Below are 12,998 nucleotides of genomic sequence, written 5' to 3' on the forward strand. Positions count from 1 at the left end.
ATTTTATATAATGGTGTTTGCTCGCAAAAAAAACTGACTTTAAATATTTATATATATATTTTTATGTATGTTCGCGGGTAACTTCGTCGTTTATAAACCGATTTTGATGATTCTTTTTTTTTTGGTACCATGATAAGGAAACCAGGATTTGATGAGAGCATCCTAAAGAAATCGAGGGGAACCTTCGAAAATCGTAGTGGCGACTAGTGCATTTGTTAATTTTTTTTTTGTCTACCTACGTTGTATTAATTGTCGATTTAACTGAAGTCGGTTTTTTTCGTTTGCTAGCAAACACAAGTATTTGGAAGTCCGTTAAAAAACATAAGTAGTCTAAATTAAGTGTTGTGAATAAGTACAAAACATAATGAGTTTCTAGCTTGTAATACAGTTTAATATTTATCACCTCGTTTTTAAGTCACTACATTTAGTGACTCAGCCTAATAAACCTTTCCATTAAATATAACATAATTCTTATCATACACTAACTTTATCACACAATTGTCAGACAAAAAAAAAATAGCGTTCGAATAATTCAAACAAGAATGTTTTTCGAGTTCTAAACAGTCTTATTGAAACCTTTCCTAGCAAAACACGTATTCCCTTACACATATTGGACATCTATCAGACGTCGCGAGGCATTTCCGCAAGCAATCCGCGTGGAAGAAATGAGCGCAAGGCGTTACTCTTGCGGATTTCATTATACCGAGGCACACTGCACAAACATCTTCTAGTGTTGAGAGTTCGTTAGCAGTCGCTCGTCTGAACCTAGCTAAGGATCCCTGAGCTTCATTCAACTTAGATAATGCTTCCCCTAGTCTATGACGTCCGTGTACAATGATACAAATATACATAACTAGAAATGCTAATCGCCAGCGCTCATTCCATGCCAACATTGGGACTAGAGGAACTGCTATAGCAGTAGTTATGCCTCTCGCCCAAACTCCACAATATAGCGTTTCCATGCCTTCGAGTCGCTCCAACTTCAATACAGATAAAGCAATCGGCCACAGTTCTAGGAATGTTTTCTCGGACAGAAGATAGTAAGATCCTGTAACGATGGTGTACAGGGCTGTCGGACGGAAATGTTCTAAGCCTTGCTCTAAACCTAGGGTTAAAAGAATAAAAGTCATCGTGACTATGAAGGTAACTGCTTTGGTCCACTCCAATACTATTTTTGTTGCAGACATCGCGAGATGCTTAACTCGGGAATGCCGAGTCACATTGACGTATGGAGACCAATCTTCTTTGGTGCAAATTTCCCGAACATAGTTTACAGAGTACGTGATGACGTTATAAAACATCAACGAGTAGAGGCAAGTCAATCTGCCGCGAAATACAAGGAGGCGGTCGCATGCTGTAAATATGAGTAGCTGAAATAGAAAACAATAGGATTTTTTTATTACGGTGAACAATGGTTAGAAAGTATTACAATAATTGATTGTTGATTGAAATGAATATTGAAAACGTAAAATGTCAAAACAAAATCTATACAAATAAACAAAATTGGAGTGTCTGTTTGTAATATTAAAATAACCGCTTTTTACTAAATTCATATAGATGTATACACGATACATATACCGAAATAACATTTTAACAATTTTTGTATGTCTGTCTGTTTGTTCCGGCTAATCTCTGAAACGGCTGAGACGATTTTGACGGAACTTTTACTGGCAGATAGCTGATATAGTAAGGAGTAACTTAGGCTACTTTTATTTTAGAAATTTATTTTATAACTCTGTGGATTGAACAATAACTTTTTTGTTAAATTCCACGCGGACGAAGTCGCAGACACAGCTGGTTTTGAATAAATTGGTTCTTTAATATTATTAATTGTATTCTACGGTTCTATATAATAACAACCTATTCAGGAAAATTCAGCAGCACTAACTTCCATTTACACTTACAATCTTTTGGCTAAGATTCACTTGAAGTCTCGATTTACAGATAACCTATATTTAGTTGTCACATTTAATAGTTACTATATCTTGAGAAGAGTACACTTTATCTACCTGACTTATCATTGTGGATAGGTTGTTCATTTGAAGAAATAATTTCTCGGCACGGTCGATCGGCGCATACGCAGCTTTAAGCACTCCCAGCACACGAGAGGTGGGAGCGCGAAGACGGTGGGCGACTTCTGTATAAAAATAATGATGTGTTATTCATTATAATATGTACAATATTATAATAATATTATTAATGTTATACGGCCTTTTTGGTCCTTCAGTAACAATAAATCTTTCTATGAACTCTTGTATAGAGTTCCAAACTCAAAGGATATCTACGATTAATTTAAAATTTAAACCTATTTATGTGCCTTTGGTGACTGCCCAGCGTGGTGACTATGGGCAAAACACATAAGTTCACGTTATTTTTGGCGTGAGCTTATGGAGGCCTATGTCCAGCAGTGGACTGTATAGGCTGTAATGATGATGATGATGATGATGTGCCTTTGGCAAAAAGCAATTATAGGCGGAATTCATTTTCTCTAAGAGTTGGTAAACACTTCAATGACTTGTGTATGACTATTGACTTCGATCTGTTTAATTTAAGTCATATCTCTGCTAGACGCAAGCTTTCAAACATTTATTTTGAAGTAGAATAAAAACCATCCCACGCCAATATCAATATGTGTATAAAAGTTGTTTCTATTGCGAGCTCAACTTATGCCTTAATTACTATTTCATGTCTATCTGTGAATTTTTAATTGATTTTTGTAATTTTCTAATATGTATAAACTCTAATTGTGTATTATTATAACTGTAAATTCATATTAAAAAAATATAAAGAAATAAAAAATTAAACTCAAGCTTATAAGTATACTAGCTGACCTGGCGAACTTCGTATCACCTTATTTTTTTCTGAAATATAATAATAACAGAATATATCAAAATAAAATATAGCCTATCTTTTAAGTTGGATCAAACTGCACACGGTGTGCAAATTTGACTAAAATCGGTTATGTAGTTTAGGAGTCCATTGAGGACAAACATTGTGACACGAGATTTATATATATTAAGATAATTTGTTTCATGGGTCTAATATAATGATTTCGTTTTAAAGCTTGTACCTATATAACAGTTTGTAGTCTATGCTAGTGAAAAGATTAAGCCGAATTTACATTACGAAACAAATTTGATGTTATCATGTTTGCACGCATAATGTTTTATTTACAAATTATACAGATAATTGCGCTGCTGCACCTACCTTTTCAATGCATATTTTCCTATTTCTAAAGGTTGTCTGGAAGAGACCGCTACTAAGTGATAAGACCGCCTTTGTTGAAAAATTGCAATAATCGACTGTTACGCTGTGTGAACACACTAGCGTATAATGTAGTATTCTAAAAAAATTATGTGGTGTCATGGGACACCAGGTAGGAACAAAGTTCCTTCGGGTAGTATAGAAGCAACACAATTTGAAAAAGAAAATTTTGAATTTTATATATATTTTCTAGTTCTTGATTTGGTTTTTAATTAAGTACATAAAAGTATTAAGGAAATTTAGTATTTTAGAAAATAATAAATACCGTATAATAAAATAAATCAAAAAAAAAATAATAATAACAATAATTCAAACTATTAAGTGAAATAAAAAAAAAAAAACATATGGCTTTATTTATTTTTGTCGACAGTATAAAATTACATAAATAATTTAAAAAAAGTTTACTAGATATATTTTAGTTTTACAAACGTCATATTATACAGTCGTGTGACTGATATTACGTCACTTCTGTTATATATTTTTCTTACGGTTTTAGTATCACATTTTTTTCAGTTCGGTCGCCTAGCCAAATGTCAAAAGCCTACCGTAAGGAACTTCGTTCCAATAAGGCCTAACATAATAATTATAACTTCGAAAAAAGCTGGGGTAAATATTTGTTATCAGTCTGGGTGTCTGTTTTATGGGTTTTCTCACAAGCTACCCTCAGCTCGTCTGTTGTTATCATAGAAACCTGATCGTAATTGTTACTCATGGTAGGAAATAAATCCTCAACTCTGCAGTAGACACCTATGGCCAGCAGTAGGACGTTACAAAGCTAATAAAACAATGATATGTACTTCGTAGGTGTTATTGTTAAATTAATTATGTTATTACAGTTTCCTAACAAAGAAATCTGCAAGATACTCATTTTACTAGCCGCTATCCACTGTCGTGTCTCTTAAAAATACTGAATAGCTATGTCATTTTTCGTTACAAATTAATTTGAAAATAAACCTTTTTTAGATTCTTTATAGTAACTATAACTTTAAGTCTTGAATGGGGAGACTCAGTAGGTAAATATTTTTTATTTTTATTATTTATTTCTTTTTTCGAGGAATAAGTTTTCAGACCGTATTAAGTAACCGTGTTTTACTATAGAAGAATGCAAGAATTTGGAACTATCAGTTTTTCGTAAAAACTTTAATACACAGATTATTTTTAAAAAATTTCTGTCTTGGAGTTATAACAATACAATAAATAAAGAGTATTTATTATTATTATTATTTTAAAGGCCCGTTACCGGGTCGCGACCCAGCGAATGGAAAACGCTGCCCTAAGATGTCTTGACTTTCAAATTTATTTGACCTTTTTTCCTTTTATAATTATTATTAAAAAAAATCTTACATTAATAAAAAAATAATTTTATATAGCCGAGAAAATTTCAAGGTAGTAACTGTCACAGTGTATTAAAACCACTGAAATCTTTCCGATTCATAGGACTTAGACTTCGCTTATTTACATATTTTTTATGGTGAAAAACGTCTTATAGCAGAAATAAAGAAAATGTAAATGCAGTATTAAACCAACAATACAATTATTTTATTTAATATATCGCTTCAGCCTGCTATATCACACTGCTGGGCATAGGCCTCTTTCCTCATGCAGGAGAAGGATCAGAGCTTAATCCACCACGCTGCTCCAATGCGGGTTGGCGCGTTGACTGCTACTAACCGGGTCCGACGGCTTAACGTGCTCGCCGAGGCACAGTGGGGAGACCCACAAGGACAACGCAAACACTCAGACCACGGCAAACATCTGTATGGCCAATACAAATGTTTGTCATATGCAGGGATCGAACCCGCAACCGCCAGCGCAACAGTCGCAAACCAGGGCTGTGACCGTGGCGAGAACGCGTCATCGCGCGCCAATTTAATGTATACTTTATATGATCTTTCTCCTTTGAAGGAATAGAGGACTTTGTCAAGCATTTAAGCGTTTCAACACTTATTTATTACATACTGAATGAGTCCTAACCTTTTATAAGCAAAGAAGTTTTAAAACATCCATAAAATATCTAACCACCGACGAATGTACCGTTTAGTCATTATTAAGAACAAGAAAGAGGGTTTTAGGCCTTGAAAAGTTTGATTCCGCTCCATTTCATTAACAGTAATATATATATTTTTGTAAGTATATGGTAATTCGGTAAATTTATTGTTGTTTCGTTATATATATTGTATATTAAACATTCTTTATTTCATCAAGACAGTAATATGATGATAAAATTGTTAGTGTTAACTAAATATTAATTCTGTATGCTTAGTATGGCATATCACTGTCCATATTTTATAAGAAATAATTTTTCAAAGGATTGTTGAGTATAAAAGACCAACCCTTGCCTCGGAAAAAGCAGTTCAGAGCAGCCATCCATCAGAAGCAACATCAAAAATCCTGCTCAGTAGTATAACTCTGGTAAGTAAATTCATTAAAAGTATTCTATATAAATATATAAAAAAGCCTGTGGGGACAATGAAGTTTTGACTTTAAAATAAAGTACGGATAGAATGCCAAAAAAATTCTCCAGGCGCACACATGTTACTAAATACCATGTAATTGTACCAAGTACCGTGTAGTGTTCTTGACCGGATTTAAAACTATAGAAATGGGCTATATCCCACGTCTTAGCTAATTATAAATAACAGTGACGAAGCTAGAATAGACATTGGTCTAACAATTGGTCTAACATAATTAATTATGTTAGAACATGAACAAATTGTATAAAAGAAAATCAAATAAATACCTACGACTGATTTAAATTACTATAACTATAATGTTTTAATAAAATAAGGTTCCTATTAAATTTAATTTACATAAATATTTAAAACTGTGACTTTAATACAATAACGTTTTTCGAGACCATAGTCAGTGAAGATATCTGGTAAATTTTAAGCTTGAAAAATAAAAGAATACTTATTTACTAAAAGTCAAAAAGGCATTGGTAAATTGGTCTGACGCAAATATACTGGCTCGGGGCCAGCTTCCGTTGCTCCATTCAACTTCTCGACAATGACCTGACTTTACCGTATAACTATATAGGTATGTTCCTATATGTAAACACCACGCAACATTTTTACTACCTATATATACTATTTTAAATCGTACTTTGACCTTTGATGTTTGAAAATATAAGTATAATAAATACCTACTATGTGACTAATTTTAATTTTTCAATTAATTCGCCAAAATATTAATCTTTACTTTCAATTTTTAATACAATTACCTACGCAATTGATTTTAATTTTAACATTTTTAGTGGGACTTGTTAAATATATTTACATATGTGTTTTTGATCTATTATTATTTACTCCCTTTATGTATTCCTATATACATATAGATATTGGTACTACAAAAATTTAGAAGTTTATCTCGTGTTTTTACAGTTAAATATTAATATTTCAAGAATGTGATTTATTATCCTAAGTGAAAAAGATAATAATTGAAAATCAATTAAGAGTAGATATACATTAAATAAATATTAAAATACGAGTAAAGCCATAAGTCATTTCAAATGTTCAATGCTCGCAAAACATTTATCTCGATGACAAGACGCGATATATTTAGGTATAAGACTTGACTCACGAATTTTTCGATACCAAAAAACTGACGTGACCCGATTCTTGGAATAAAATATTTTTGATAAGTTTATTTTAAGATGAATTCATTATATAGGAATTAAAGATGTACATTTAGCAATAAAACTACCAAGTTCCACGAAATACATGAATTTGTATAAAATCACTTATGAGACAATTATTTTAGACACTTTTTTACCATAACAAATATTTCTAGTCCTTCGGTGGCGTTGTTCTTTCTTTTTTTGTTTAGTTAAAGCCTATAAACATACCTATATGTACCATACATAGGTATAGGTGAAGTACGCAGAGATAATAATACAACTGCGAATAATTATGCATATTGTAATACAATTTTTAATTCGCAGTAAACACTGAATGTGCGCCATTAATGGTTATTTTCATCATGTTTATAAACAACATAGACAGCTGCGGTCGAATCAATTGATTCTACTCTTGTTTACAAAACAGCTTACTAAATGGCGTTGTATGCTCTTTTCACTACTTCTCAGGAAATAAAATAGAAAATCTTTAGGTATATAAAACACACAGTACTTATATGAAATGTAAAACGATAAATAGTTAAATGAAAAGAAATATCTTTATTTTATAGGTACTATTTGTATGTCATAAGAATCATAGAATTATTGTTTATTATTTTTACTGACTAGGTTAAATTTAATTAAATTCTCTGTCAAAAGTCTTAAATCAATTAAGGTCGATGGTATCTATGACTCGTGAAGTGTTTCCATGTCGATTATATATATACATACGTACTATAACTAAGATCCTAGAAGCATTCGGACGACTTTTGATGCAACGAATTTTGTCTTGATAATATATTAATTTCCATAGTAAAATAATTAAATAAAATTGTTAGTTCACAGAAGACATGCTTAATATGCTCCAATAAGTAGGTAAATTTCGTAAATCATAAGATACTACAAAAACATCCAGCATCGATCATTAAGTAAATACTTTTGATCAGTTAAATACAGGTAAATATAGATTTTAAGCAAGTTGTACGTTGGTGGTGTTTCTTTCCTGTTTAAATTAAATAAAAAGTTGTGTATCAAACATTATATAAATTATAATTATAATGACTTACTTCGTGCGACTTTTAGGACAGCAGGGTACCATCTAGCGGGGTAGCGATAGTTGGCGGAGATTAGCAGCGGTAGCATTAAGCAAGTGTAAGCTGCCATTAACCATGCACCGCCCAGGGCGACAAACAACCCTCTGGGAGCCCAATATGGGAGTAAAAATACTAATGATATCAGCCATACTGTAAAAAATAAAAGAGCTGTTTTATATCACTAAAGTAGTTGGAGCGTCAAGGCAAATTAAAGTAGTCGTTTTTAAAAATATATCTAAAAATATATTTAGTCGTTCTAAAAAGGACGATTTGTTGTCACTAGACATAAAAAAGTTCAATAAGCTTATGTTATATTATTATTTTTCCTACTCCTGGGGGAAATTGGGGGATAGGGTCGACAACGCGCTTGCGATGCTTCTGGTTTTGAAGGCGTCTATAAGCTACGATATTCGCTTACCATCAGGTAAGCCGTACGCTTGTTTGTCAAACAAATTGTATTTTTTTTTTTTTACAAAAGACAGTAGGAAAGTCAGTTTTCGTGACACTATAACTTTATGCTATGAGTCAATACGTATTTATTTACAACTGTTACCTTTACTATACAAATAAATAAATAACTTAATAACAATCAATGGATTTATTAATTTATATACTTGCAATCATGAACATACAGCATGTGCAAAGTTTCTTATCATCAAACTATTTTTCCTATTCAAAGGTAATATAAAAATTCACAGTTTAATAATGTTTTATTACAGAATTTCACATACCAATGTTTGCAATTTTGTCTTCTGATTTGATTGGATGAAACTTCGAGAAAGAATCACTCCTAATGCGTCCACGTACTCGGGAAATCATACCCATGATTTATGTAGTAGAGCTTTTACACGTTTTAAAATAAAACTTAACTTCAGAATCGTTTTTTCCTTTGAACGGATTTACGTATGTTCACTTATCACAGAAATAATTTGAAGTACGCCTTTATTGTTGAAGTTGTGTTTCACGAATGCGCATATCGCGGGCGCGGCGTTGGGCGGGCGGCGCTTGCGCAAGCACCCGCGACGCACTTGCCTCGTCGTGCCAATCGTTTAAATACTTTTGATTCCAAAGCTCTTTTACTTCTAAACGAAATCATTTGTACCCGAAAGTTATGCAGCAAGACTCATCGTGTTGATAAATTTCCACATTTAAATGCTTTGCGATAATCAATTTTGAAATTAGGTTTAATTTTAAATAGCATGTCAGTGAATTGTGATAGGGAGAAAAGTTTTAATAATAAAAGAGTTTCTATGATCTTTGTAAATGATAATTTGTAAAAATTATGTCGATCATATTAAAAAGAATAAATAATGGTAATAGTATTTGGGTCTAAAAGAACAGATATTTGATAGTAACACTAAAAGAATTATAAATATAATTAATAATTATGCACTTAATAACATTTAACCAGAAATCTATTAATTAAAAAGTTTCTGAGATTTTTCGATATTTTTACTTTACCACCGAACAGGCACGCGAGGTGAATGTTTGAATACCAAACCTGTGGTGAATACCAAAATTTGAACCATGATGAAAGTACCTACCTTTTTATTTTTCCTCTAAAATTTTTAATAAATAAAACTATAACTCTTATTTTGTTTCGTGAAGTTTGTTCGTCATAGTTATGAAAATAGATTAATACGTGTTAAATGACACGTCATGGCGTAAAAACAACACGTACCTACGAGTACAAACAAAACAACGTGACATTTGTACATACGCTAGGCAATTGTGATTATTAAAGAATACTAATGATTCAAAAAGAAGTTATTACAACATTAGTATAAATAAATCTAATTTTTCTCGCTGTTGTGTATGAACCCCATATGTAGCGATCACGTTTAAAAGTGTTATTTTATAGCGTTGAATAATTCCGATGATTCCGTTGCATTTCATTTATATATTCTTAGAATGAATTTAACAATAGCTGCAATTAATAATTTTATTAATTATTTAATACCTATTTTAAAAATAAATGTTACTGGTATTTGCAGCTCACTTTTTAAGTGTTATAGTCAATTATGGTATCTGTTTCTGTATGAAATAAATTAATGATAAACTAAAATGTAAGACAAATATTAACACTGAGAAAAAAATTAAAAACGGATGAAAATGAACCTGTAACATTTAGGTCAATACCGTGTTACAATAAAAAAATTTAATGTCGTTAATGTAAGCCTTGAGGAAAAACTGCCGAAAAAACTATATATATATTGACATAGTAGTGCATAGACATAGCTCGAGTCGAGCTTTTTCCAATTCTATGCTCTTCCATCATTAAGGTATTCATGAATGTTATAAGTAGAAAAAAAAAGAAAGAGTTTCAAACCATGATAGAAAAAAATGCCTAGTAAAATATTTAACGCTATTAAATCTACATTATTTTTTATTTTATTTTCAAACTTTTATTGCCAAATTAAAATCGTAAAACTTAGTTTTATTTTTTTGGGACCAGTGATCCTGCTTGTTTTCTTCTTTTATATAGCAATACATCATTATATGGTATACTAAGCATGCTGGTGTATTCTCCCTTCTTTCATTAATAAATTAAATAACTATGATTACTGATTTCAGAACTCTAACATGCATTCCGTAATCTATATCCTCCTGATAGTCGGCAATTGTCTGGCTCATTATAGAGATTACGAATCCAGAAACCTTATTGAAAGGGACGAGCCACAACTCGATATGGAAGGGTAATTCTGTGTCAATTGTTGTTGTGTGTACATCACGGTAATTTTATTTGCATTTTTTTTTTTCGTTTAAGTTTTATTTAGAAATAGCATAAATATATAAAACACAAAAAATATTTTTTTGTATTTTTTTAAATTTAAGTCATCGTGACTGAATACATTCGTAGTTCATGCTTAAAAGAAAGTAGAATATATTTGTAAATTATTTTATTATTTTATTTTTTGAATCTTTCATGTGCCTACAGACTTACTAAACTAGCTTACAACTAAGTTTTTACGTGCTTTTTACATAAATTATATTTTGTATCTTTATGATAACTAGGTATTTTTGTAAACGAGCTTTGCACGAACATTTGCGTTAATGTATGACGTCCTACATTTTACAGAATCGTCGAATGTCCAGTTTGCGAAAATACCCACAGGTGGTTGCTTCCACAAGAAAAATGTGACATTATAATAGGAAACAAACGGTTCAAAAAATGTACTATGGGTACTTACAACAATGAGAAGTGTGGAAACCGTTTGGACTGCTTCCGGGTATAAATTAAATAAGATTTTAAGTAGTTACTTTTACTTTATTGTTGACTACATATTATAAAACAAACTTTTTCACAAAAATGTCCTTCACTTTTCTTCTGTTTTTACGGTTGGAAATAGAAAAAACCTACCTATATAATACTACCTAATAACCAATGCCTACTTTCAGAATATTCACATTTTCAATCCTCATCATATCACATCCTCAAGCTCATATTTTAATGATTAAAGGAATGCAAGTTATACATTCAATATAGGACTAAAGCTAATTATGTATACCTTTCTATTCTTATTATTATATAAGTTCTTCGACTCCTAACTACATTTCTTCATATGGGGGGTTTTGTAGGTGTAATAAATTACGTTCCGAGTGAAAATAATCCTGGCTCATTTTTAAATTTGACTTTGTTTAAATAGACGATCTACTTCGATAGACTCGTTCCGCACGATACCTTTTGAAACCGCGTATATATGCAATAATAATTGTGTTTGCTCGCAAACGAAAAAAAAACCGACTTCAATTACATCGACGAGTAATACAACTTAGATCGACGAAAAAATAGTCAAGTAACACATGACATGACAAGACAAAAATCAACTTTCGATTAAATTAAAAATTATTAAAATCGGTACACCCAGTAAAAAGTTATTGCGGATTTTCAAGAGTTTCCCTCGATTTCTCTGGGATCCCATCATCAGATCCTGGTTTCCTTATCATGGTACTAAACTTGGGATATCTCCTTTCCAACAAAAAATTTTTTATCAAAATCGGTACATCCAGTAGAAAGTTATGCGGTATAATACAACGTAGGTCGACGAAAAAAGCGTCAAGTAAAAACGCATTATTAGATATAACTCGAAAAGTAGTTGTTAGATTTCAAATAAATTTAAATGGGACCAATTGACACACACTACCTTTCGATTAAAAAATAATTTGTCGAAATCGGTCCACACGGTCAAAAGTTCAGATGTAACATACATAAAAAAAAAATAATCGAATTGAAAAAATTCCTCCTTTTTTGGAAGTCGGTTGAAAAACAATCTACGAGAAAAAGAAATTGTTTTCCACATGCGGTTCATTAGTTATATGTGGCAGTTAGAGACAAAGTAAATTTAAAAAAGGGCTAGGAAATTTTTATCATGTGGAACGTGATCCTTATTACCTTCAGAACCTCCCATTTAAAGGAACGCAATTAGAAGTCGAACATCCAGTATATACTTTTTTTATTTTTAATAAGGAATAAACGATTTTTTTTATTCGTTATATAGGGACCTGGAGAAACTTGCACTGAAAAAATGGAAGATGATATCTACGGACAGAAGTGTGCTCGCGGTTACTACTGCAACGGCGGCCTACACGTATGCACTGGTCTTGGCTACACCGTAGATCCTTTCTTCATTCTTACAAGCCGCTATCATCGCTATCCTTATCAGAATAAGACCTACTTAAAAGACATACTAGAAAAATCTGCGCTACTGTTCGCTTAAATCATGTAAAGAGACCACCAACCCTTGTTACTTTCTGCTGTATTTATACCATCTAATAAAAAACACGCAAATTTTAATGTTTTTCTTTTATTTTTACATGCGAACTTATTTATTTATACTTTTTTGCACACCAAAACAAAAGATAACAAAAATTGAATTAAGTGAACAAAAATAATCAAGTTGTATTAGTTGCAAAAGGCGGCCTTATCTCTAGTCAACGTTTGGGCAGAGGACTAGCATTGCTAGTGGGAAAGGGGCGCAAATATCACACATATACATAAATAAATACATACGCATACATATACCTAT

At 31.7% G+C, this 12,998-nt stretch overlaps 2 protein-coding genes across 2 annotated transcripts; one reads left to right on the forward strand and one right to left on the reverse strand.

Annotated features, from left to right (window-relative positions):
- Positions 1–365: 365 nt before the first annotated feature.
- On the reverse strand, positions 366–8,962 carry LOC123662555. The gene is made up of 4 exons (XM_045597398.1): positions 8,703–8,962; positions 7,945–8,121; positions 2,010–2,137; positions 366–1,370 (listed from the first exon to the last, which is right to left on the reverse strand). Exons 1-4 carry the CDS (start codon positions 8,794–8,796, stop codon positions 582–584), a joined length of 1,188 nt encoding a protein of 395 aa, XP_045453354.1. The 5' UTR covers positions 8,797–8,962; the 3' UTR covers positions 366–581.
- On the forward strand, positions 5,622–12,766 carry LOC123662531. The gene is made up of 5 exons (XM_045597373.1): positions 5,622–5,676; positions 10,546–10,623; positions 10,667–10,704; positions 11,051–11,201; positions 12,471–12,766. Exons 2-5 carry the CDS (start codon positions 10,555–10,557, stop codon positions 12,687–12,689), a joined length of 477 nt encoding a protein of 158 aa, XP_045453329.1. The 5' UTR covers positions 5,622–5,676; positions 10,546–10,554; the 3' UTR covers positions 12,690–12,766.
- Positions 12,767–12,998: the final 232 nt, after the last annotated feature.

This window comes from Melitaea cinxia, chromosome 18, assembly GCF_905220565.1.
Source record: "Melitaea cinxia chromosome 18, ilMelCinx1.1, whole genome shotgun sequence".
In the NCBI taxonomy this organism is placed as follows: domain Eukaryota; kingdom Metazoa; phylum Arthropoda; class Insecta; order Lepidoptera; family Nymphalidae; genus Melitaea; species Melitaea cinxia.

Coding starts and splice junctions, on each gene's coding strand:
- LOC123662531 (XM_045597373.1), top strand. CDS start 10,555: ATGCATTCCGTAATCTATATCCTCCTGATAGTCGGCAATTGTCTGGCT. Junction 10,705..11,050: donor GTTGTTGTGTGTACATCACG/GTAATTTTATTT, acceptor TACATTTTACAG/AATCGTCGAATGTCCAGTTT. Junction 11,202..12,470: donor ACCGTTTGGACTGCTTCCGG/GTATAAATTAAA, acceptor TTCGTTATATAG/GGACCTGGAGAAACTTGCAC.
- LOC123662555 (XM_045597398.1), bottom strand. CDS start 8,796: ATGGGTATGATTTCCCGAGTACGTGGACGCATTAGGAGTGATTCTTTC. Junction 8,122..8,702: donor AGACAAAATTGCAAACATTG/GTATGTGAAATT, acceptor TATTTTTTACAG/TATGGCTGATATCATTAGTA. Junction 1,371..2,009: donor TATCCACAATGATAAGTCAG/GTAGATAAAGTG, acceptor TTTCTATTTCAG/CTACTCATATTTACAGCATG.